This window comes from Barbus barbus (genome assembly GCF_936440315.1).
Source record: "Barbus barbus genome assembly, chromosome: 8".
Classification (NCBI taxonomy): Eukaryota; Metazoa; Chordata; class Actinopteri; order Cypriniformes; family Cyprinidae; genus Barbus; species Barbus barbus.
The window spans coordinates 28068637-28095333 of NC_136736.1; the positions used below are offsets into that span (position 1 = coordinate 28068637).

Sequence of the window (26697 nt, forward strand, 5' to 3'; positions counted from 1 at the left end):
TCCTTTGGGATCTCATTTGTCCTGTTTCCTTCTTTGGCCTCTTTCTCTTGTCTGGTCATCCATCTTTGACCCCTCGTGTTTTGGAGACATTATTATTACAGTGACCTCAGAGTTTTGTATAATAAAGAAATGGTGTATAACAAGAACAGTGTTAGCAAGATGAGCGATGAGGTCTATATTCATCTTTTTTAATGCAATGCAATTTGACTTTAAAGGAGTAGTTCACCCAAAAATGAAAATTCTGTAATCGTTTACATTGTTCCAAACCAGTATGAATTTATTTTTTATTCTCAACAACACAAGAGAAGATATTTTGGAGAACACGTGTAACCAAACAGTTGACGGTAGCCATTGACTTTCATAGTGTATTTTGCCTTATTATGGAAGTCAATAGCTACCAACAATTGTTTGGTTGAAATGTTGCTATGAAAACTTTAATAATTGCCATTATTCTAAACAGATTTGTCATTATTGTTAACTAAAATCAATACTACAACCAATTGTGTTAAATACAAAGAAGCCGAAGTAAAATAAAATATAAATATTAGTTAAAACTTTTCAACAAAAATTAGAAATACTAAAGTAAATACAAACAAAAAACAGAAAAAAATATACAAAAACTAAATATACAAAAATACATAACAAATTACTAAAAATATTTAAACTAAAATGCATTTGAAAACTGATTAATACTATGAATACTAGAAAAATACAAATTTTAAACTATCAAATAAAACTGTAAGAGTGTATAAATAATATTAAAATTAAAACCTGTATGATTTATCTTTCTTCCTATTTCATCCTGTCAGTATAATTAAAATGTAATGTTTTTCAGTGTTCCTCTGAATTTTTTCCTTATGGTTGAGATGTCTAAAAATGACAGAGCGTTGAGTTTTTATCAGTGCAGCTGATTCCACATTCAATCCATGTGAACCATCACTTCTGCATTAAACACAGTCATCTGTTAAAACCGAATCAACACAGATTTGAGCAGCTCTGACCCTGTGGGCTTGTAATCTTTCTCATTAAACAGCACACACTCGCATCCATCTGCTCATAAATCCAAGCACTTATTAGTGTTCACTTCCAGACTTCTTGTCTGTATATTATACAGGCTGAAGAAGTCATGTTGCAGGTACTGATTACACATTTCTGACTGTCATATAAGAGCCAAGTCTTGGAATTCATTCAAAATAACAGTATCATACTACTCATACTATTTCTGCGGTATATTCTATAACATGGTGAACAGTATGCAAAATCGTATAGTGTGGTATATTTTTTTATTCCACAATGTAATGCAGTTGATTTGAGCTATTAATTACAGTCTGACGAATGAACCGCACTACCCCAATTTTTTTTATATTTCCTCCTTGGCTCATTATTGGTTCAAACTGCCAGCAGTGAAGACATTTTTATGCAAAAGTGGATTAAAGAAGTTTGATAACTTGAAGTGACTCACTGAATTAAACATGCAGTGTATTGAGGTTATAAGGAGACAACAGCGTAGTACACTACTGTTTAAAACATTTATCATTGCATAATGCGCTCCGTTTCACACTCAAAAGGACACAGTATGCAGTATAGTGTGTAGTACACAGCAAGAACATCAAGTAAGCACCATGTAAATCCCAAATCTCTTTCTCTCTTCCAGGTACACGATTACGTCGTTAAAGCGCGAGGATGCGGGTGTATATCAGTGTGCGGTGAGGAACAGGATGGGAGCGCTGATCCAGATGAGGGCCGATGTTCGCGTGCCTTGTAAGTACATGTGTATGTTGTTAGAAAGGGAGTCCGGGAGGCTGAAGCACAAATGGATTTCACACATCACCACGCTCACCTAGAACACACACATATGCATGTAGCAAAGGAGTCCCATAGGGGATGAACTAAAAGTGACATTCAGGAAACACTCCAGTAATTTCTAAATATGCTGTCATTCCTGTACACTTTATTTACTGTTTGAAGTACAGTAGGCGTATTGGACACATATGCAAGTATATTACAGCAAAAGCCACAAAAAGCCATGTAGTAGTGTTGGGCGATATGCTCCATAGTCATATTGTCGTATCGTCAACCTGTGAGATCGCGATACACGATATCATCGTGCAAATGTATTCATTATTAACTTACTTAGTTTCATAGCCAGAGAGTGAACCAACTCCAGGGTATGGCTAAAAACAGCCTAATGGGAGTGTCATCTATTAAAGGGTTAGTTTACTCAAAAATGAAAATTCTGTCATTAATTACTCAACCTCATGTCATTCCAAACCCGTAAGACCTTCCTTCATCTTCGGAACACAAATTAAGATATTTTTGATGAAATCTGAGAGCTCTCTGATCCATAATCAACATTGTTTACATTCAGTAGATAGCGCGTGCATGCTGAACGTAAGCAATGCTGATTATGTTGATAACGTTCTGGGGTACTCACCAAAATGGCAAAAGACGGTAACTTGGGGAGAAGAATTGCAAAACAAAACATGTAAAGAATATTTACATCATCAAAGAACATCATCACTGACTTCAGTCTAGCGCGAGTTTATACACATAAAAAACACTCCCGTTATAATCAGTGAAGCCATCTCTTAAACATACATCTGCACTTTGTTGTTTATGATAAGAGAATTTGCGACAGAGCAGAATTCAGTCAGCGAGCGTGCACTGAACTGCAAAATTCTGGCGAAGACTCATCTGAATGCTTCTGATTGGCTATTGCATTCATAAGCTCAACAGAAGTGCGTATGATTGGTTATAACGCGCAACACTGTAAAAACCCATAAAAAATAAATATGATAGGACAATATTAATTAAGCCCTAATATTAATTAGATAATAATTCTAGCCTAATAATAATAATAATTGTTTTGATATTGTCAAAGTCATCAGCCACAGGAGATATCTCTCACTATCGTCGCTAAACCATACTATTGTCTATCGCCACAAACCTAAGTAGTAGCCATTTTTACTAAATTGCACCTCTCCATCTCTTTCTCTCTTTATCCGTTTCTTTCTCTTTTAGACATGGATAACTTTGCTGAAATGGAACAGAGGAAAACGGTCTCTCAGGGAAGAGCTGCTGTCCTGAATCCTCCCGCTGTGACCAGTTACCCTCGCCCTCAGGTCACATGGTTCAGAGACGGCTTCAAGATCATTCCTAACCATCGAGTGTAAGTGGCCGTTTTGGCATCTATGAGACTTGTTCTGTAAAAAGATCAATATATATTGACATAAACCTGCTCTAATTTATTATGTAAATGGTTCTGTCTAAAAAAGGCCACTTATGTCATCATTTACTGACCTCTATCATTTGTTTTTTCAAACCTGTATGACTTTCTTCGATACAATATTTGTCTTTTTGATGAAAATTCTGCCGGCACTTTTCAATAGATTTAGAGTGAATGAGAACTGGAGCTGCCAAACTAGATCCAAAATAAGAACAAAGCTCACTCATGTGAGGAAAAGACCAAAATTTAAGTTGTTATTCTCTGAAAGTCATTGTTTAAAATATCTATTTTTGTTTTCCACAGAAGAAAGCCAGTCATGTATGGAACAACATGATGGTGACTAAAAGATGATTATCAATTTTTGGCCACTCTCCACCATGGCCAAATGATCAATTTTAGTTGAATTAATCATGTAAAAGATAAATATCTATTGACACCAACCTGTTTAAATTCATTATGTAAATGTATTCCTAACATTATAATCTGTCAAAAGTCAGACAAACCTCATCTGTACACTTTAGAACACACACACATGCTTGCATTGAGAATAGTGTTACATCAATCACTGTCTTTAGACCGACTGGCCCCCGGGGCAATGATGTGCTTTATGACATTCATTGATTCTCTAAATGAAACCGGCACGTCCTGCAGTTGTTGACACCATGCTCCACGTTCTTGGATTTTTAGTAGCAGAGTCGACATGTCTGCTCATCAAGCTTTACTGTCAGCATCACAGCAGCATCTGAGGATAGCTCACCTCGCCGGCTGTCAGTCAAACGATTGTCATGGCACCTATGAGACGGTCTTCATTTCAAAGGCCACTCGTATGTGAAATGCGTTACTCTATCAAAGAAACGAGATCTAGAGGAGAGAAATAAATACTCATGTGTGTCCAACGAAAATACACCCACTCACGACTAGCACAGGGGTTGTGAGGAGAGTGCAAATTGGTTAAGCATAAATCTAGCATAAAACTAGAAAAATAAACTAAATTCAGCATATGTTTTCTGAAAACAAATCTGAATATTTTACACAGTTGTGTTTCTCAGGTAAATTTACCGGAGTGTCTATTTACACTAATTGCAAATAGCCTGCCTTGTTGGCAGAGGGCTAGTCAACACTACAAAAGACAATTGTCAAACAACATCTCCAGTAGCGTAGATGGTAAAGTGCCCGCCGGTGTCTTTTTGATGTAATTGACCCGAATTTGAATCTGCTTTTTTTTCTCCCTTTTTAAATCTCATATCATGTCGAAAAGCGACTTATTTTCAATAAAAACCAAAGGGAATAATTGAAAAGTTGAAAATAATCGGGTAGGTGTAAGGAGGGCTTTATTGGCCCAATAAGGTGGCATCCATGTAATAATTTGAACAAAAATTATAATTTGCATGCTGTTTTATAATGTACTACAATACTGAGGTGCAGATAATTGCCACTATTTGAAATAAGTAGTATAAATAGAAGAAAATCCTGCTATTTTAACATAGGGTAAATAGAATCTATAGCTATTTGCACTTAGTGTAAACAGCATATCACTAAGAAAATCCTGCTATTTACACTGCCCAAATTTATATTGTTTGAAGGTAAGTTTTTTTTTTTTTTTTTTTTTTTTTTAGGTCTTTAAAAAAATGGACATCTCAATGAATCGCAATGCAAACTCTTACTTTTCTACTAGATTTGTAGATACATTTTTCCCTTCCTGTCAGCTTTCAGATCCCTTTTTGTGCTTGAACATGCTGGATTTGCATTGCTAACAAATCTGGGATTAGCTCATTGTATTGATGTCAATGAACAGTTAGGAGAGACTTCCTAAAAGACAAGTTTCCCTAGAGAGAGACTGAAAACCAAAAACAGACTGAATTTGCAACTTAAAATAAAAACGAAAAACAAACAAAAAAACAGCTGTTTATGTGCAGGTATAACTTGTATCTAGTTTGGTAGTTTGGCTTGTGTTTGGAGTATAAATTGAAGCATGTGATTTCTAAAGGAGTGCTGAAATCTGTCTTCTTGTTGCTCTTATCTGCATGAAATTTCATTTCCATGTTCACTCTTTCCTCTTGATTACTCTTTGAACTTCAGATCTGCAGACACACACTCCTCTTCCCTTCATCTAGCTCTCTCTCTCCATCCCTCCCTCATTTGAGCGTTTTTTTTTTTTTTTTGCTGCTGTTTTCTCTTCCTACTTTGCCTGATTGTGATAATTGAATTGGCTCTTTGGTTCCCTAGCATAGCAGAACATCATAGATAGGCCCACTGTGTCATCAGGCTTTCCAACCAAACATGCACATGCATTTAGCAGACGCTTTTATCCAAAGCGACTTACATTACATTCAAGTTACAGTTTTTACATTTTATCAGCTCTTGCTTTCCCTGGGAATCGAACCCATGCCCTTGGCGTTGCTAGTGCCATGCTCTACTATTTGAGCTACAGGAAAGCTGTTTGTCGCAAACGTTCTCAGACTTTCATGTTAATGAAAACAATCGAGTGAAACATACTGACCAAGTTTGGCTTGCTGCAACTACCTCTCACTAAAGCCCTGTTCACACCAAGAACAATAATTTCATGATAACTACTGTATATTGGCATCCACTCCAATGCACAAAAACATTCTGTTTATTAAAAGAATGAGCTGCAGTTATGTTGTGTGCTGCTTAAAATGCTCACATTCTTCAAAGTTAGGGTGGATTCTGATTGGCTGTCAATGTTTTTATTGCATACTTTGACATTATATACACTAATCACCCACAATCCAGTTTAACCAAGCATTAAATGCACTGAAAAAGTGTTGCAACATGGAGCCCACTTTCATTCTTTCAAGGCTGCATTTATTTGATTAAAAGTACATTAAAAACAGTAATTTTGTGAATTATTATTATTACAATTTAAAATAACGGTTTTCAAATTTAATCTCTTTTCAAATTTAATTTATTCTTGTATTGGCAAAGCTGAATTTTCAGCAGCCATGACCATGTCTTCAGTGTCACATGACAATAAAAAAAAGTTTTTTTTTTTTTTTACCTATGCTATTTTAAAGATCATTATTTTGTGTATTTGGTGTAACAGAATATGTTTTAATGTTCAAAAAACACATTATTTTTCAAATACTGTACATTATTGTAGGTCCTCTATGCCCCGCCTCTCTCAAACACATCATTTTCTACAAAGCCCCTCCTTCTAACAAGTGCAGTCTGCTCTGATTGGCCAACTGACTCAGTGCATTGTGATTGGCCGAACACCAAAAGCACGCGTCGGAAATGTAACGCCCCTTACCATAATCGCGAGCTTCAGCTTTCAAGTTAGTTTTATCAGTTCAAGCCCGAAAGGGGAACAGAGTCACGTGACAGACACAGTGATGATGCTCATAAGTATTTGCAGCACACAAGCCGCGGTTAAGACGATTTCTGGCGGGCTGCTGTACACTCTGCTGTGATGTGGCCCTGTTCCCATCACTCACACACACACACACACTCGACGCGTTACGCACAAAACTCTGCATTTGAACAGTCAATAGCAAATATTGAACTAATAACAAAACATACTTACAGTCGCTGATTCAGAAGCGCCAGATTGTCATAGCAAAGTCACAATTGACCCTTTTATTTTTAGAAATAGCCTTCGTGCAGCCAGCCAGTACTGTCCTAGGTTCACAAAACGGTCATCCATAAAATGAGTTGCACAAATTTCGAACATTTGGATTGTGCTGTTCTGTTGTAAATATGATTCCTAATTGCATCTACTTTTGGAAGGCCAAATGAAGTACTATTGCTTTCGCATAGAAACACACAGTATCTCCCTGACATGGCTGCATCAACACTACTGCGTGACGTAGGCATGTGGGGGCATGTTTGAATGAGGTGTTTTAGGGGGGCGTGGACAAGTCTTAACTTTTATAAAGAATATCTCTTTGGGTTTGAGACTTTAGTCTTTGCAACTTTAGGGATCTTATCTATGCATAAACTGCTTGTAACACACCAAAGAGAACGGAAAACTTGAAATCGCATCATATGACCCCTTTAAGTTCTTAGGTAGGTCTAACAGTAGTATTCAGGTACGAAATGCTATCAAGTTCAAATTTATTGAGGTTATTCAGTTGAGATCAGATTTGAGCAGAGTGATTTTTTATTTTATTTTGTATTTGTTATTCTTTGATTAACATGAATGACATAAACTGGTATAAACTGGTAAGCTGCCGTCACTTTAAGACCTAACGCATGGATCTGTTCATGCCCAAAGGCTTTTTATTTTAACCCAGTTAAAACTGTGCTTATGAGGATACTAGCCAAAACTGGCATTTTGACTTCATATTGTCTGCATTTGTCCATTTAAGCGCGGTAAGATGCAAAAAAGAACTCTGAACTCAGTGTGTATCGGTGCTCTCTGTCTGCACACTTTGGGTTTCCTTTTGTGTCTTCTTATGCTTTAATGTTTTAAAATTGTTGAATGCTTAAACTGGCAATACTTTAAATTGTGCGTATGATAATCTTTCAAGACAAGTCAAAAATGAAGCAATAAGTTGATAATCCGAAGGGGGAAATTTTCAAAAAGTGTCCTCCTGAAAATTGCGCCACTGAAAATTAACGCAAACTTTTGAACGATGAAGTAAATTCTAAAGAACTAAAAAGTTATTTGTGCAACTTAAGTTTCTCCGGTGGCATCAGGCTGGGCTCTAATTGTAATTTATTAGTGTGGCCTCATAAGCAGAAGCAACAGATCTGCCTGTGGACAGGATGTTGAGCAGCTGGTGTCCTGGTGGTGACACGATAACCTGAAGCTGGTCTGAAGCCTGCAGTGAAGATTGTGGACTTAAAGAAGGACACACAGACCCCACAACCCTGAACATCAGTGGCTCAGCTGTCAACACCGTTGAGTCCTTAAGTGCACCCTTAAGAGAGAAGCAAACAGTGATACTGTTATAAAGAAGGATCAACAGAGGATGTATTTTAAGTGACAGCTGGAGAAATTCAGTCTGCCATAAGCTTCTACACAATAATCTTTAGGTGCACTTCCTTCATAACAGTTTGGTGCAGGTCGGTCACTGCACAGGAATACACTGCACTGACAGTTCAGTTGCACTTCAGTTCAAAGTAGGCACTGTAAAGATGCTTGTCCTTCCTCCCTTCTAATTAATTCATTAGTTAATGCAAAAGGCAACCGAATACAGTAGTTACAATATCTTTAACAATTTACATTACCTTTCAAAAGTTTTTTAAACATTTTTGGAGAACGTTTCGTATACTCAAAAAGGCTGCATTTATTTCATATATAAATAGTAAAAACAGTAATATTGTATAAAACAAAAAAAGCTTTCCTATTTTAATGTGCTTTTTATTTTATTACATTTTCAGTGACTTCAGTGCTCAGTAGTCATTCTGATATGCTGATTTGGTGCTTAAGAAACACTTCTTTTATCATCAATGTTGACAATAGACGTTCTGCCTAATATTTTTGTTTAAACTGAGATGCATTTTTTTCAGGACATTCATAAATAGAAAGTTCAAAACAGCATTTATTTGAAATGGAAATCTTTTGTACATTATATATGTATTTACCTTCACTTTTGATCAATTTAATGTATCCTTGCTGAATAAGTAATAATTTCATTCATTCATTTATTCAATAAATATATAAATAATACAGACTTTTAAATGGTAGTTAATATGTGTTAATACCAATACATTTTTTAATATTTAGGTTGTATTAAATTAGCATTAGAACATGTATTATACAAATCAAATGAATTAAGAATAGACAAAAGTATATTAAAACATTAACATTAACCTATATGAAAAAACAGATTACCTAATATTACCAACCTGACCTTATTGTAAAGTGATACCATTTTTTCATCCGGACATTAATCATGATAGTCACGGTGTAAAGAACCAGAAAGACAATGCACAGGCTAAAAATATATATCTGCTTCTTACGTATATAGACCAACAATTAAAAAAATGGCACAGATGAAATATTCACCCCCTTAAGAAGACAAAAAATACGATGAATGCAGCCCACCTTGCCTCCAGGACATCTACAAGGTCCAACAACACGCCTTCACACACGAGTCATCACCTCTTTGAAATATTTTTGTAACCATAAACACAAAAATAACCATGCACAAGAACAGTAACCCTCATTAAGAACTGAACAACATCCCTGCTAAATGCTTGCTGTTGTTGTTATTGTAGGCTAGCATTTACTGCTGAAATTCAGCACCTTCTGCATTTATCCAGGGCACATGAAGGTCCTCCGATCCATAAACGTCTTATTTTATGCAATGACCCTGCAGGAACCTTAAGTGTGTGCACTGCGCAAGATATACAGTCACATATTTGACCAATTTACAGCATATTGTATGTTGCTTTTGATGTAATATTTTCCATGACTGAAAAATATATTCAATATGCTTTTCTTCTATCTATCTTTATATTTCACATTTTTGTATTCTTTTTGTGTGTACAGGTATGTTTATTGTGATCTTGGGACCAATTTGACAAGTCAAATTCCATCTAAGTGCAGTTTCCTGGCTTGTAAACTCAATTTGACATTTCTCTGTCTGTCTTTCCCATGGGGCTCTCTTTTCTTCTATTTTCCCCTATTGTCACCACCTTGCAATAATTTCACCACTGCTATTAAGTGTTTGGTTATCTGCACTGACTTTGTATGGTTTAACTCATTCACTGCCAAAGCTACAGCTGGTATATTTCTAAAAAAATTAAAATGAGCTTTTTCTGCTCCACTAGCAGGACAAATCAGAAAGTAATTGTTCTTTCCAAACAGGTTTTCCAAATGCTCTTACTGTCCACATCTGGCATTTCTACGGGGCCGTTAACACAGAATGCATTTTTTCATTCTCCCATGGTATTCGTTAGATGGACGTGTTTAACTGCTGCTCTCTAGTTTTTTGCAGCATCTTGCACATAAAGCAGCATTCTACAAATGCTTTATTTTTATTCCACTATCCGGCTTCTTGCATTTTGAAAAGCAAAAATGTGTTCTGTGTGAATAGCCCCTAAGCCATCTGGTCTAGCCCCCAACTCACACCATTGGTTGAGCCAAATGTTGACATTCTGGGCTGTTCAAACAAACAAAATAATGTTCAGAAGTGCTGGAAAAGAGACAAGGGGCCAAGGTTTGGCTAGTTAGCATTGTCCAGATATCTTCTGCTGTTTAACGCTGTAACTAAACCATTTGGTAGCAAAAAAGTGTAGTCTCCCATTCAAATTAGGCTGTCTGTTGTGACAAAATTGCAAGCAACTTGTAAATTAGACATTTTTCATCGTAGTACAGTGGATGTTTTTACAAGCAATCATTTTTAGTGTCTCCAAAAGGCATAGTTCATCCAAAAATGCCTGATTGTCTGCCTGTGGAACACTAAAGAACTGCCTCCCACCCACACTGGACCCACACCAATTTGCCTACCGTAGCAATAGGAGCACTGAGGATGCAGTATGCACAGTACTGCACTCGGTACTCACACACCTGGATAATAACAACACTTATGCACGGATTTTGTTTGTTGATTTCAGCTCAGCATTCAACACCGTCATTCCCTCCAAGCTGATCACTAAACTTGGAGACTTGGGTGTTAACACCTCCCTCTGTAGCTGGATTATGGACTTTCTGACCAACAGACCTCAGCATGTTAGGTCAGGCCACACCTGCTCCACCACCATCACACTCAACACCGGCGTACCACAGGGCTGTGTGCTGAGCCCATTCCTCTACTCCCTCTACACCCATGACTGCAGGCCTGTGCATGGATCCAACTCCATCATCAAGTTTGCTGACGACACCACAGTGATTGGCCTCATCAGAGACAACGAAGAGACTGTCTACAGGGAGGAGGTACAGCACCTGGCTGCATGGTGCGCTGACAATAACCTGCTCCTCAACACCAGCAAGACAAAGGAACTTATTGTGGACTTCAGGAAGAAGAAAAGTGGAACGCATGACCCCATCCACATTAACGGGATGGTTGTTGAACGTGTCTCCAGCTTCAAGTTCCTGGGAACCCACATCTCGGAGGACCTGACCTGGACCACCAACACATCCAGCCTAGTCAAGAAGGCTCACCAACGCCTCTTCTTCCTTAGGACACTGAAGAAGAACCACCTGTCTCCAATCATCCAGCGGAACTTCTACCGGTGTGCAATTGAAAGCATCCTGACCAACTGCATCACAGTCTGGTATGGGAACTGCACAGTTGCTGACCGCAAGGCACTGCAGAGGGTGGTGAAAACCGCCCAACGCATCACAGGGACACCACTTCCTGCCATTGAGGACGTCCAGAGAAAACGCTGTTTACGTCGAGCTCGCGGCATTCTTAAGGACTCCTCTCACCCTGACCATAGACTGTTTAAATTACTGCCCTCTGGGAGGCGCTTCAGGAGCCTCCGATCAAGGACAAGCAGACTCAGGAACAGCTTTTTCCCTACAGCTGTTTCCCTACTAAACTCTGCCCAATGATACCCCCCTCACACACCACCACAAACTCTTCACCCCTCCCCATCATTAAAATCGGTTAAAAAACAAAAACAAAAAAAAACATCCACACACTGAGTACTATGCACTGGAAATTTTTATTTCTATGCACTTTCAATGTTCATTGCACTAGTATTTATATATCTTAATGTATAGCTTATTCATATCCATTTGTAATTATATTCATAGTTTTTGCTCATAGTGTACATACATTTACTGTACAATCCATCTGTATAGTATGTTCATATCACCCATCTGTATATCATACTGATAGTATTTAAAAATTTGTAAATTATGTCCATAGTACTACTGCCTTATCTGTATATTCTGTACATATGTAACTATTGTAGACACTGTATATCCTGCACCTCTGCTTATTGCACTTCTGGTTAGATGCTAACTGCATTTCGTTGCCCTGTACCTTACATGTGCAATGACAATAAAGTTGAATCTAATCTAATCTAAAGAATATATTTTGTTTGTTTTTGTATGTCAGTGGGGTAATGAATTTCATACAGGTTTGGAATGACATGAGGATGATTAAATAATAACCTAATTTTCATTTTGGATAAACTATCTATTTACATGTGTGAAATTAGCTATGAATCTAGAACATAACAAACTTCCCCTTACACCCTTAAATTCAGCCTGAAAGTGTTAGTTAAAGGCCTGGAATATCTTGTATTTTAAAGTTGAAGCTGAAAGTGTGAAAACATCCCATGCTGAGATTTTTTCCACTGTGGATTTATTTTGGACTGAGTGTGAAACTTCTCTTTTTTTCATTTTCCCTTCCATTCCCTCCTTTTTTCCCCTGGATGGAGAGGCTGGAATAAAGACTCTGAGTTCAAAGGGAATTTTTTTTCCTTACATGAGATAGATTAAAACGCTTATTCTTGACGTTTTCATGTGGTTTCTCTCTTTCTCTTTCCCTGTCTGTCCTCTCGCTGTCTCTCGCTCACCGTCTGACTTTATTTCACCTTGAACTCCATATGAACAACATCCAGTGCCCATTAAATATCTCAGGGCTTATCCTTTTCACATCTCCCTTGTCTTGCCACTTGTTTGCTTGTCTGATTCGCATTTCCTGCCCTAAAAGCTCTTCCATATTGAAGTCAGAGTATAAGCTATTTAGTTCCTAATGGTTCCTCCTCTTTCATCTTGAGACTGTGTATGCGTACATGCATTAGCGTGTGAAAGTGTCCAGTAATCAAAATGAACCCACTCGTTGAAATGTCGAAAAAAGACCTCTATATATTTAAATGTGGACATTCATCCATGACTGGACTTTATTGACATTACATGGTGGTTCATGCATTAAAACACTGAGCTCCTCTGTTTGAAGATTACTGTAGGCTTTGGCTAGCGTTTCGGAGGTCTGCCATTGCGTCAGGATTTGGTATGGAGAAACTGTACACTTACATTAACAAATAATGTCAAAGTCACGACAAATGTGTTTTTTTTTTCCCACTTCATCATCTTTGTCATTATTTGAGCTGTTGCAACACCATTTCTATTTTCAGATGTCATTTAATTTATTGAGGTTGAGTTGAAGTAGTGCTGAAAGAGTCGGCTAACAGCAGCCCTACAGTGTACGATCCCAATGGTGTCATTCCACCTGGAGTTTTCACTACGTTTTATGGTTATATAATGGAAATGATAACTTCACCATAAAAGTACTGTAAGCAGAGACTCCTGTACTGTGTAGTTAAAGGGATAGTTCACTCAAAAATGAATTTTCTCATTTACTCATCCCTCATGTCGTTCCAAACCCGAATGACTTCCGAATGTTCCCGAATGTTCTTCCATGGAACATAAAGAAATTTTGAAGAAAGGAAAATTGCTTGTTACTCTTTTCAATGTAATTTCAATGAAAGGGGATTTTCAAGCTTCTGAAAGAGCCATAAAGGTGTCATTAAAGTAGTTCTTACAACTTGCAGACAACTAAATGGATTGCATAATGTCCTTCTTAAATGAAAACAACAATACATAAATGTTGATATTATGTTATTAAGGCTGTAGGGCTGGATCACTTTAACTATAATTGCACTTTAACTATAATGGTTTCAGATGCCTTTTTATAAATATCAGATTTTTTGTTTGTTTTTAATTTGGTCTTCCAAACTAAAATGTCCATCATATTTTGCTATAGCTGTTGGTACAACAATAAAACCACACGTTTTTACACTCTAAAAAATGCTGGGTTAAAATACAACCCAGCGCTGGATAAAATATGGACGAACCCAGCGATTGGGTTGTTTAGACCCAGCGGTTGGGTTACTGCCCAGAAGGTTGGGTTAAACGTTTAACCCAACTGTTGGTTGAAAACAACCCAGCATGTGCTCTGTCCAATATTTACATTATTTTTTAGAGTGTACATTCAGACAAATTGTCTTTTTATTTAAATGTATATGCTTTGAGTCAAAGTAATGGTCATTTTATGTTACCCTTTCACATTTTGCAATTTCATCGCATTTCATATTTGTTTTCAAATTTTGCTGAGAAGCCTTTAAATCAGGGGTGCCCAAACTCGGTGTCCTGCAGAGTTTAGAACCAACCCCAATTATACACACCTGAAGCAGCTAATCAAGCTCTTGCTAGGCATACTAGAAACTTCCCGGCAGGTGTGTTGAGGCAAGTTGGAGCTAAACTCTGCAGGACACTGGCCCTCCAGGACTGAGTCTGGGCACCCCTGCTTTAAATAGTCTACATTATTTTGCATTTTAAATACATGTTTTGTGGAATATATTTTTCAAACCTCTGTCAAAGCTCACTCCTTATAGCGTGACAACATGGCTTGCTTATGTTTATGTATATTTTTTATATTATTTGAATGAAAGTTGATATGTGTAAGCAGCTGTCTGCATTTGTTCTTCTGTTTCCTTGTGCTTTACTTTTAGAAAAGGCCTTTCAGTAACGGTCTGTTCCTCTGGGGAGTTCTGACAGACAGGATTGTAATTTTGCTCGGGCTTTCTGCAGGTTCTCTGGGTGTGGCACATCTAGTTGTGGCGGTGACACTTCTGTTATGGCGACTAAAGTGTGGCGCTCTTAGTGCTTTTAAAAACTTGCCTCATATAAAGGTGTGATTGTGTCATGTGTGTGTGAAAATTTGAAAGCGCTATTGACGTTTCTCACAAGAGCACTATTGAACACAGACCATAGAGGAACATGAAAGCCCACTCTCTCTTCTTTCCTTATTCATTTTGTTGTGTTTTTCTTTAGTGAGTTATTTTTTCCTGCCCTCGAGAGAGATAAAAATATCGGTTCAAAAAGTGGCAAAAGCCTCACATAATGTAAGTGGACGTGTGCACGTGTTTGTGCATGTTCATTTTTCATTGTGTCCAGTGATGTATTGATTTGTGAACGTGTGCTGAAAGGAGTAATTATCACGTTGCCCTCTCGCCGATGAGACCATCCAGAACTAAAATAATAAAATGTTCATGTGCTTTCATTAGTACTTTGCCTTGCACAATTTTACAAATAGCCAATTGATTTGGTACAGGTCGCCCTGAGATTAGAAAGGAAATTAAATCATAAGTGGTCAGTCATGTTGACCATTCTTATAAGTGTTTTGTGTGTTTCTCTTTTGGTTTCAGAGCAATAACATTGGATAATCAGCTTGTGGTTTTGGGGACGGCGGCAGCAGACGCGGGTCGTTATTATGTACAGGCCGTTAACGAACGTAATGGGGAAAACAAAACCAGCCCTTCCATTTACCTGAGTATAGCAAGTAAGTTTAAGCAGCATTTACTATACATATATATATATATATATGCTTTCCAATATATGATGTCTACTGGAAATGTATGTAATTTCAATAGAACTTAGATCTTACATTCAAATAGTTTAAAAGCTATTGAAAAATGAGGAATCACTGTATTAAAACTTTCATTATTAAGATGAACAAACTGATATATAGTTCAAGAGATCTTTGGGCATTTCAAGTACAGTCAAATAGTCACTAAACTCCACAATTCAAATATTTGCATGTATGTATATAAATATATATTCAGATTTTAATCAACTACTGATCGTTAGGCATCATAAGTTTGTTAATGACTTGATAATGAAAGTTATTTAATCTGCTAATGAGCAAAATGTTGCTTAGAATTAATGCGGATATGTTGTAGGTTAACTTATCATCTCTGTCGCATGAAAACATTTGTGATATTAAGAACGTTATCAGTTAAATGTCACAGCTGATGTGCAAAACAAGCCTATCAGAGACTGTATGATGGTTAATGTTATGCAGTTACATGGATTTGTAGGTTGTCAGTGGCTGTATAAAGCAAAATTATTAGATATTAGATTATATATATTCTTTTGGGTTTATTTGTTGTGTGATTGTAATGTGAAATGGTAATATTTTTTTATTCAGATCGGCTTTCTGGGACAAAATATTGACTTTTTCAAGTGGATGTGCTTTTAAATTAAACATATTGACCCTCCATTTCACCTTTCACATTTTCAACCATCTAATTTCTCTGTATTGTCAATATGCTGTAGAAATACTAGTGCGTGTTGTGTGGCAAAAGGAAATTAATTTTATCTTTCCACTGGGAGTGAAGGAGAAAGTTGTTTATGCTCTTAATTAAAGCCAGAATTTTTTCCATACCTTTCTGTTTAAACAACCAGCTACTTTTTAAAGTGGAATGACATAAAAGAACCATGCAGAAGACCTTAATAAATCTCATTTCAAATTAATGTAAAACTAAAGGAACAAAAGGGTAAGGAAAGTGTTCCATGTGAAAATCGTCTCTTTAAGTCATTAGTTTCTCCGCAGTGTTTTAGGGGACAGGAGGTTTACGACTGTCAGTCAAATCCACCATTTGGAGAAATTTAATTTTTCCTAATCAAAAATTTAGAGGAAAGGAGATGTTGAAAGTAGTTTAAAGGATCTGAAACTCCACAAACAGAGTGTTGAGTTGAATGAATATGACAAGGACATAAGAAGGGGAAAGAACAAAGAGATGATGAGTAGAGAGCTGACAGCAGGATGGATTTAAAAAAAAAAACACTTTTTTTATTTTTTTTAATAGACTCATTAAAATAATTTGTATTTCCTTTTGTATTGACCTTTAAGAAGTTAATGAGCTTTTAGGATTTTTTTTGTTCATACTGTATGTCCATACTAGTATGGGAGGTTTTTGGAGGGGGCGACTCCTCGGTTGCTGGAATATTAAAATTTCAGCAGGAACACAGAAGGACTTTTGCAAACCAGAAAGTACTTGCCTATATTTAAAAGGGACCAGAGTCTTCTATGTGATGTGTTTGTTGATATTGGTGTTTGGTGTGTGTTTTAAAATTTGTGGTGGAGATAGATATAGGACAGCATAGGAATAGATGTTTGGAAGGGAATTAATTCTAATAGAAACAGAATTAAACTTAATTTAGTAAATGAAGCATTGAATCTCTTGAGATCTTTTGTTGCAGTGGATTGATGCATAATAATAATAATAAATGCATAATACTGTTACGGGGCTGACGAGACGTGAGATGTGCGGATCCATATGCAAAGCTTTATTGTGAAACATGGTCAGAAAACAGGCAGGGTCAGAGACCGGCAAACAGGTATGGCAAGGGCAAGACAGAGCAATCCGTGGAACAAGCGTGGGTCGACGATCAGTGAACAGTATCCAAAGGGGCAAGGCAGAGAGATAATCCAGAGACGAGAGCAATAATCCAAACGGGGAGCGAACAGAGTCCAAACGGCAGAGGCTAAGGGTAAATCCAGTAAACACGGACAGGGTCAAACACGGCAGGAAAACAAGGCAGGACTAGGACTAGGACTATGGCTCTGTAAAGTTGCTATCGCTAGGTTAGTGATAAATGCTAACAATACTCGGCCCCAAGCAAGAGCAAGTCCCAGACTTAAATAGTGAGTGAGTGATTGTGAAATGATAATCAGGTGTGTGTGATGTGTGAATGGTGACAGCTGTGATCTGTGCAATGGATTGTGGGAACTGTAGTCCAGTGTGCTGTGTAGTGTAAGAGTCAATGTGGTGAGTGAGTGACATCTGGTGGCGAGTTAACGGAAGAGCATGGCCAGGATTCGTGACAAATACACTGCCATTTAAAAATTGTCAAAAAAGTTGGGACATTCATTATTTTATTTTATTCAGTATGGAAGGACACATTAACTTGATCAAAAGTGACAGTAAAAACATGTATAAAGCTTTGACCTTTTATATTTATCAAAGAATCTTTTAAAAAATGTATCCTGGTTTCCTGAAATATATCAAGCATCACAACTGTTTTAAATATTAAATTATTTCATTTATTTCCATAAATTATATAATTTCCATATCAGGAATAAATTTGTTTAAAAATATATAATATAATATAATTCTATTTCAGAAGCATTGGAGTCTAATATTGCTGTTATATCACATCATTAAAACATATATCCAGCACATACTAGATACTGCTTTTGATACTAACGGACACAACCCCTGTTGAAAAAACAGCATATGCTGGTTAGGTATGTATTGAAGCATGGCAGTTGGTTTGAGCTGTTTAAGCTGGTCATGTGCTGGTCCTAAGCTGGTTCTAAGCAACTAGCTCCTGCTTAGGACCAGCTCATAACCAGCAAATAACCAGCTCAGGACCAACTGAGGACCAGCTTCAACCAGCTCAAACCAGCTGCCATGCTTCAAAACATACCTAACCAGAATATGCTGGCTTTTTCAACTTGCAAGAATATATCAACATTAATATTTTGAGGCATTTCCCCACAGTGTTCGGTTGAAACCTACTCTACTGGATAAGAGACAGGTGGCGTCATAAAGTCGGGATGTTAGAACACCGAACCTTGAAGATGAGCCTCTCATATAACTCACACACACACCTTTCATAGTGTCACTGTGAGTAAGCACAACCGAATCGATGTAACCATGGAAATAAAGGCTAGCATGTCACTTTATTTGACTTTTTAGCATCTCATGCTGTCTTCTGTGATTATAAGTGTGTGGTTTCGTCTGTGACTCATCTCTCGACATGTTGTCTGTGGTGAAGTGAGGCTGAGCAGGAAGAGAGAGTATGCATCCATCTGGACCAGAGGATGGAAACCAGACGATGACATCTGGAGAGAGACAGACAGAGAGAGAGAGAGTAGCATCTCATTAATACTTGTAGGTGTTCACACGTAAATTGTGGTTTTAGCAGGCATATATTTTAAATAGAGAACTATTAGTAGTTTAAATAGTATTTGAGCAGAATATGACAGAATCTAGCTATTGTATGTATGAACTTTATAGGTGTTCAATCGTTTATAAATTTTGAATTCATGCAATTTAAGGGTTGATTTCACTGTATTTATAAGAAATTGATTTAATAGCACAGTTAATACAGTTAATATGTTTGCCTAATTTGGTATTATAACATTTCATTCTGTTCTGTGTAATTTTATACATCTTTAGCTTTGGCTATAATTAACTCATATAAAGAGTGCAAATTACTTTATTTTCTTACTAGTCCCATTTGGATTTAACTTATAAACTTGCCGTTAAAATTTTTTCTCAGACAAAGTTTCTCAATAATTTACTGATGAAACACTGAATGGCACTCTCTGGTGTTGTCTGAGTATTTCCTAACTTGGTCACCAATGATGAGTCCCTTGCAAATCATCCAGAAATTCCAACAGTATACCGTCATTCAGATCCAAAAGTACCAAACTCATGTCAGGCAAACTGGGAAGTAGGGCTGTACAGTTACTCAAATGTAATATGAACTGGTGTCTTTGAATAGTAAAGCACAAAACTCAAAAACTCAAAGGTCCTCACGACAACCCGTCAAAATAAACATTTGGTAATTGTGACAAATATATTACAGTTGTAGAAGAATGTACTTCTTAAAGTAATAATAATATTAATAGTACTAAAATTATGAAATCTTTATTTATAAGGAATTTATAAGAAATGTAAACCTCTGTTGTGCAGCACTTTGTTTGCCAAAAAATAAAACAAATTGTCAATTATTATTTTAATAACTTTTAAAAAATATATATATTATTTTTGTTTGTTTGTTGTATACCTTTATCACCACCGTTTTTGACAATAAAATTGTATTAAATCATAAATCCACAACAATTTAAACATGGAATCACAGAATTTCTGATTGAATGAATAAAATCAGGGGCATATTATTGTTAAAAATCAATAAATTATCACATTAATTAAATTAAATTATTAGATTAAAATTATTTTATTAAATAACGTTTTATGAGTTCTACTGATTAGACATGCTTTTTGATTACTAAAATCTAATTTAACCAACAGATGGAATCCAAAAAATAGAAATGAGATCACTTAAGCGAGAATTTACTAGAAAAGGGACCATTCTGAGTCAGCAGACCAGACAGGTCATAAAATCCGGTTCATACTGCGGCTTATTCTGAACAAGAACCACCCACAGATAGAGAAAGTGCCTAACTGTTGTTTTTGTTTTGATCTGGATTTGGGTGGTCTGTGGGCGGCTAAATCATTAATATGAGATTCTTGTCTATGATGCGTGCACCCACTTAAACAAACATTTAGAAGTATTTTGACAGTCTGTGTCTCTTTCTTGCCTCTTGTTCTTTCTGTTTACATTGTTTGTTAGTGCTTGCGTGCCAGATGTTGATTATGCATGGTTTAAAACTAAATTCATCAGACACTTGTCCCTGGTGTCATATGCATTTTTAATTGTCTCACAGAATCTCTGTTCCTGCCTCTCTGTATCTCTAGAGATACCTCTAGTACCTTTCTATCTCTCCTTCTCTTTGTTCAAGGCCTTCTTCCTCTCTCTGAATGCAACCACAACATGGCCACATACACAATGCAGTTTTTAAGAGTGACAATTGCATTTAAATGTGAGAGTTATTGTTTGTGTGTACACTACAAACTTAATCAATCAATCAATCAATATTTTTCAGTTTTAGTTTTTCATTACCTAAAGGAATTTACTTGTCAGAAAAGTGTTTTAATGATTTTGAAAGTCTCTTATGCTCAAAGTCTGCAGTTATTTGATCAAAAATACAGTAAAACAGTAGTATTGTGGAATATCATCACAATTTAAAATAACTGTATTCTATTTGAATATATGTTAAAATGTACGGTAATTTATTCCGGAGATGCAAAGCTGAATTTTCAACATCATTACTCCAGTCTTCAGTCTCACGTGATCCTTCAGAAATCATTCTAATATGATGATTTGTTGCACAAGAAAAAAATATATTTATTATCAATGTTGAAAACAGTTGTGCCGCGTAATATTTTTGAAGAAGCGGTAATACAACTGTAATTTTTTCAAGATTCCTTGATGAATAGAAACTTCAAAAGAACAGCATTTATTTGAAATAGAAACCTTATTTTAACATTACTGTCACATTTGATTAATTTTATATGTCCTTGCTGAAAAAAAAAATATTAAATTCTTTAAATATGTAATTTTTCTTACCTCACTGGTGGACTGAATTTTCTGCATTGTGTTATGTTAGTGCCCATGTTATTTCTCTGAGAACATAGCAGATTTCATCCTTAATCAGAAAAAGCTTTCAAAAGCCACCACTAACTGTGAAGACTGTAATCCATTCAAGTTTAGTATTGTCCTAAACATCTAATCCTCAAGATTAAAACATATCCTGATCAGGATTAACACATCTGGAAAATTACATACTCATTAATCTTTAGATGAGATTTATGGCCAACAGTTATTTACAGCCATCTCTGGATCTGGTGTTTGATATATTACTTCAGCCACAGTGTTTTTAAAAGGATCTTTTTTTAATATTTTTGATTAATCTGTAAGTATTATACAGCCCTGCTTTTCTGTTTCAATCAAATCAAATCAAATGGAACGATTTGATGCAACGCAGGCCTGCTGTGATGGTGAGTGATGGGTGATGATGGTGTTATGGAACAGGAGGTGTTATGATGAAGTATACTAACATCAAAAAGCAGGCAGCGACGTTTTATGTAGCTGCTGATCATGCATGAATGCTCAAATCAAATATGGGGACATAAACATGTCTCAAATGGCAATATGTTATTTATTTTCGCTGATTCCACGATCAAAACCATAAAGTAAATGTAATTAATCATCTAATTGGTTATTACAGAACAGTGTGATTTGAAAGTGAAAAATCATTCTATTTTGCATTCTTTTCAAATTGACAAATGATTATGCTGCTAATGATCTAATCTATAATCAAACATTTTGTGAAGAAAATGTCAGGGACTCCATTTCTGCAAAACCCGATGATCCATTAAAACATCTGACCTTTACAAAGAAGTTAAAACATGGTCAATGTCCTAAATTTGATCAGTGACCTAATAATGCAAAATTTGAAATATTTCTTCATTTATGTTGTATATTTTCAAACTCCCAGTCCTTTTTTTATATCCATCTTTAAATGAAAATAAATCCCAGATTTCCAATGTAGACCCTTGGTTCCCACCGTTACATATTTATGTAAAAAATCGCATCATTTATGGATTATTTTGCTTTTGCGGTGTCTTTTACATCTTTAATCTGTTGTATGTGACAATATGGATTTTTAAATTGTGCTTTCACATTCATAATTTAATGAATATGCATTAAATACATGATTAGCACCAGTGTTCATGTGTTACCAGGCATATAATGGATTATAATATGTACTATTAATATGTTAATAGTCTTTATGCAGGCCTTATTGATAGTGGTACCAAATAATGTTATATATAGTTGGTACCCTGCAAGTATTTTGTTAGCTATTTCAGCGTATTGCATCTTTATGTCTGCCTGCCTTCGAGTGTTTGTCAGGATGTTCTCAATAAAAGGAGTTGACTTTGCTGTTGCTTTAGAAGGTGAAGTTTAAAAGACATTCATTCTGTCGTTTCTCTTCTGGAGATCTACTGTATGTCAGTATCTATCACAGTCAATTTTAAACAACCTCCCTCCTCAAAAACATTCACCACTGGAAAGTTTCCTCCCAATTTGTCTGTTGTAGTTTGTTATTTGTTTTCCAACTTATAACAAGGTTCATTACATTTCAGCTTGATATGCAACTTTCAAAATATTGTTTTCAATTCCTTGTAGGATGAGTAATACTGACTTTAGTCAATTTGATTCTGAGCTACTTTTAGAATCTGCTTGCAAATTGGCATGGAAATAATAATAATTATGATAAGCAATAAGTCTGTTACTGCTACTTTTGGTCAGAACCATTTGTTTTTATATCAAACAAATCAAGTCTACTAAATATTTTGATAAAGATACACACCTTTTGTAATTCCTGCTCGTTGTTAATTTGAAAAGACCTGCATTTATGTAGTGATGAAAAACTAATTACAACAAAACGCTTTCCTGCTTTGTGTATCTTTAATATACATTATCATATAAACAGCCAGTCAGTAATTGAGTTCTTTTCCTCTATACAATGAAAGTAATTGGAATTAGAGATGCACCGATTGCAATTTTCTTGGCCGATTCCGAATTCCGATTTTTTTGGAAGTGTGATATTCCGATACCGATTTTTGCCGATTTTCTTTCTAAGAACTATAATTGACAGCATATACAAACAAACATTTATGCAAATTTAAATTTACATAAAAACAGAAATGATTAAACATTACAATTCCCCCAATCTGGACTAAGTTACAGATTTTCTCTCACTTAAAACAACTCTCAAAATAAAGTGCTCTGTGACTGGAAAGAGGAAGAAATGGCTTAAACTTAAACTTAAAACTTAAACTTAATTTGCTGTATGTAACAAAACAGATGTCATTTCCCACTATGTTTATAAATGGTTATTTTTTTTCCCTAACCTTATTAAATGTGTCATCTTTCACATCAAATTCTTACTTTGTTTCAGTTCATTCAGTTAGCATAATAAGAAACTGTAGAGTTGTTACTATTCAAATGAAATTAGAATGAACAAACTTTATCTTTCCACCTTTGAGGAAACAGAAGCTGCATCTGAAGTGGCATTAGATGCATTTAAACAGACAGTATGATGAAGCTGAGGTGCCATAAATGCATTTACACTGCAAAATTTCAAATGCATAAATAATATTATAAGATTAATGTTTTTAAAGACATTTAAGACAATAAAAGTTGAAAAAAATGCAATGATACTTTTAAATATGACTAAACCACCAGTAGGTGGCAGCAAATGTCTGTTTTAATGAGTGAGTCATTTATTCATTCATTCAACCGATTTATTCAAACGACTGATTCATTCAGAAACGAGGCAAGCGACTGTCCTTGTGAATGCGCCACTGAATCATTGACTCACTCGATTCGTTCAAAAACGTGGATTCATTCAGTAACGAAACACCTCTGCGTCTTGCTCGGAGACACAACAGTTCTGCTGTGGCTTTGATCAGAACTATTTTCCTTAGCAAAATTGAGCAAAACCAGTCAATATTTTGTCTAAAATCGAAGTCACTTAGTTTTAACTTCTTCGATTCCGATCACCGGCCGGTCAATCGGTGCATCTCTAATTGGAATCCAATGGTGTTTTGGACCCAAATCGTTTTCCTTTGATAGACAAAAACATTTTGGAATGATATTAGAGTGAGTAAATTTTTATTTTTGGGTGAACTGTTCCCTTAAGCTTTATGGAAAATATAAGTCACATTTGCAAAATGTTTGACATTTCAGTGAAATCTGGCTGGCAAAAAGGTCTATTGGCATTAGTGTAGTCATACATTAGTGTAGACACACAAAAGTCACTTTCAAACCAAGCAACTTCCGAATTTGCATAACTAACTTGAACCTGATGCGCAAAAATCTTCCCCCTTAAGCAAAACTGAATTCCTATTGAAATGACTCGATTTCAACAGCATAAAATTGATTTATACTTAAACGACTGTATATTTTTGGAGCAGCTATACATTTTTTTGCTTGTATACTTGCTATATCTGTACTGAGTTTTGATATTTCTTCATCTCTGGTTCTCTCACAATGTCCAATCATAGGTTACGCAATTAGCAGTTGGATATATTCTTGTTTCACACCAGCGAGCTGTTAATTATTTTGTATATTTGACAGGCTACAATAGGCCAATCCTACAAGCACCTTGAGAATTGATGCTAGAGTGTGTGTTCATTTTTGCATTGTCCTCCCTCTATTCTCCTCCTCGTCTACATGTGTTGTAATGTAATAAAGTCCATCCTTGAAGACATTTACTCACCTCGTTTCAACGTGAAGGTTTTGTCCTGTCATTTTCAATTACAGGCACATGGCTGTGTTGATTCGGTGTGTGTGTGTCCGTCTGTCTGTTTGTGTGTGACCTCTGCGGGGTCTTGTCTTTGCCAGTTAGAACACGCAGGCCAAAATTTTATCTCGCAATGGCAGCCGACTCGCACAACATGAGCCAAAGTCTCCTTCACGAGAATTAACCAAATCATTAGAGATAAAGAAAGAACGAGAGAGGGGGGAGGGGGAGAGAGTCAGACTCATTAATGTCTGAGTAGTTTACTGAAAGGTCTCTTCCTCCCTCTGAACCGTCCACTAAAGATGTTTGGGTCTTTTTCTCTGTTCATATTGTGGAGGTTGTAAGTGTGCGTTTTTGGGCCTGAGTGATACAATTGTTATAATTTCCACTGTAGACATACTAGCTCTGCTGTAAATCTACTGAGCTGCTTTGCTGTGTACTGTCTTAGGCAGCTGCCTTCTAAGGGAACTGAAAAGGAACCCGATAAGTGACTGATTTTGGATGCTATACAAAAACACAGCTCTTCATGCCTCACACATAGCGCTCAACTCAAGACAGATTCCAGAACGGTTTGATTTTTAGCATCTTTCTAAGATCAGTGCTTCAATAATCATTATTAAGCAATGCTATAATTATGCTTTAACAAGCATAAGTCCATGCTGTTTGGTATAATCTAAATGTATTGAAATATTTTCATTTTCATATTTTCAGTTTTCATTTTAGTAAGTGTATTATGTGATTTTGTCATTTGATTTCCATTTAGCTATAATTTATAAAACTATTTTAAAAATATATAATTTCTTTTTTTTGTAGTAATTGTAGTACTTAAACTTATTTTATTTTAGTTAATTACCAAGGAAATACTTCTAATATGAATTAATTATATATATATTATATACTATATGAATTATATAAAATTCAATTGTGATCTAATATTTCTATTTTTTATTTTATTTGAGCTTTAATTCAATTTACAATTAATTTTGTTTGTTTTAGCTGAGTAATAATAACACTAATTTTTTTAAATTTTACATTTAGAAATTATTCACTCATTTACTCATTGTGCAATGCTAAAATGTACACTGTAAAAAAAAATCTGTCAAATTCACGGTAAAATACTGGCAGCTGTGGTTGCCAGAATTCTACCTTATAAAATACAGTAGCAACGTTTTAGGTTTTACGGTTTTAACTTAAATTTACAGTTAAATACCGTAATTTCTTTAACTGATATAATCTTAATATACCAACCTATTAAAGTACTGAAATCTGTTTTGTTCTTTTGAAATACACTGATAACCACCAAATGCAGGTGATGATGAGAAAGTCACATGATGAGCCAAAGCCCATCACAAGCAACTTTTAAACAATAGCATTTACAGAAGGTGCAGATGCAGTGTCATTCATACAAGCACTAAACACCATCATGGTGAGACTCCTTAAAATGAAATATGCTATAAACATTAATTTAACAACATTAGATGTAACATACAACCCTAATAAACATAACTGATAAGACAAAACTAAGAAGAAACATAGTTATTTCAAAGAAAAAACGTCAAATTCAAACAGAATTTGAAATGGAACGCAGGGAATTCTGGGAACATCAGTTTACGGTTTTTCCCTGTAAATTTTACAGGAAGTTTCCGTTAACCATGTAACAGGTTTTTACCGTAGCATTTTCACAGTTTTTTACTGTTAAATCACGATCATATTTTACAGTGTATTAATAAAATATACGGCACACTTTAGTAGAATGTTACTTCTTGCTCTAAAATTGTCATACCTTTGTTTTTATGCAATTTATTTGTGAAT

At 35.7% G+C, this 26697-nt stretch overlaps 1 protein-coding gene and 1 long non-coding RNA gene across 4 annotated transcripts in view; one reads left to right on the top strand and one right to left on the bottom strand.

Moving 5' to 3' along the window:
• Window positions 1–26697, top strand: part of LOC306873881 (protein sidekick-1-like) — a gene marked incomplete at its 3' end in the record, with an annotated part of 220011 nt that overhangs the window by 79624 nt on the left and 113690 nt on the right. Inside the window, exons 4-6 of the mRNA XM_079423407.1 lie at window positions 1655–1761; window positions 3022–3169; window positions 15302–15435. Coding sequence (XP_079279533.1) covers window positions 1655–1761; window positions 3022–3169; window positions 15302–15435 — 389 coding nt within the window. The remainder of the gene's footprint in view (window positions 1–1654; window positions 1762–3021; window positions 3170–15301; window positions 15436–26697) is intronic.
• On the bottom strand, window positions 261–25020 carry LOC306873883. Of its 3 annotated transcripts, XR_013784531.1 has the most exons (4): window positions 24862–25020; window positions 18461–18786; window positions 6771–8109; window positions 261–1840 (listed from the first exon to the last, which is right to left on the bottom strand). It is a non-coding gene; the product is annotated as an uncharacterized lncRNA (long non-coding RNA). The 3 variants fall into 3 exon arrangements; XR_013784532.1 differs by lacking the exon at window positions 261–1840 and having other exon boundaries at window positions 5389–8109; window positions 18553–18786; XR_013784533.1 differs by lacking the exon at window positions 261–1840 and having other exon boundaries at window positions 5395–8109.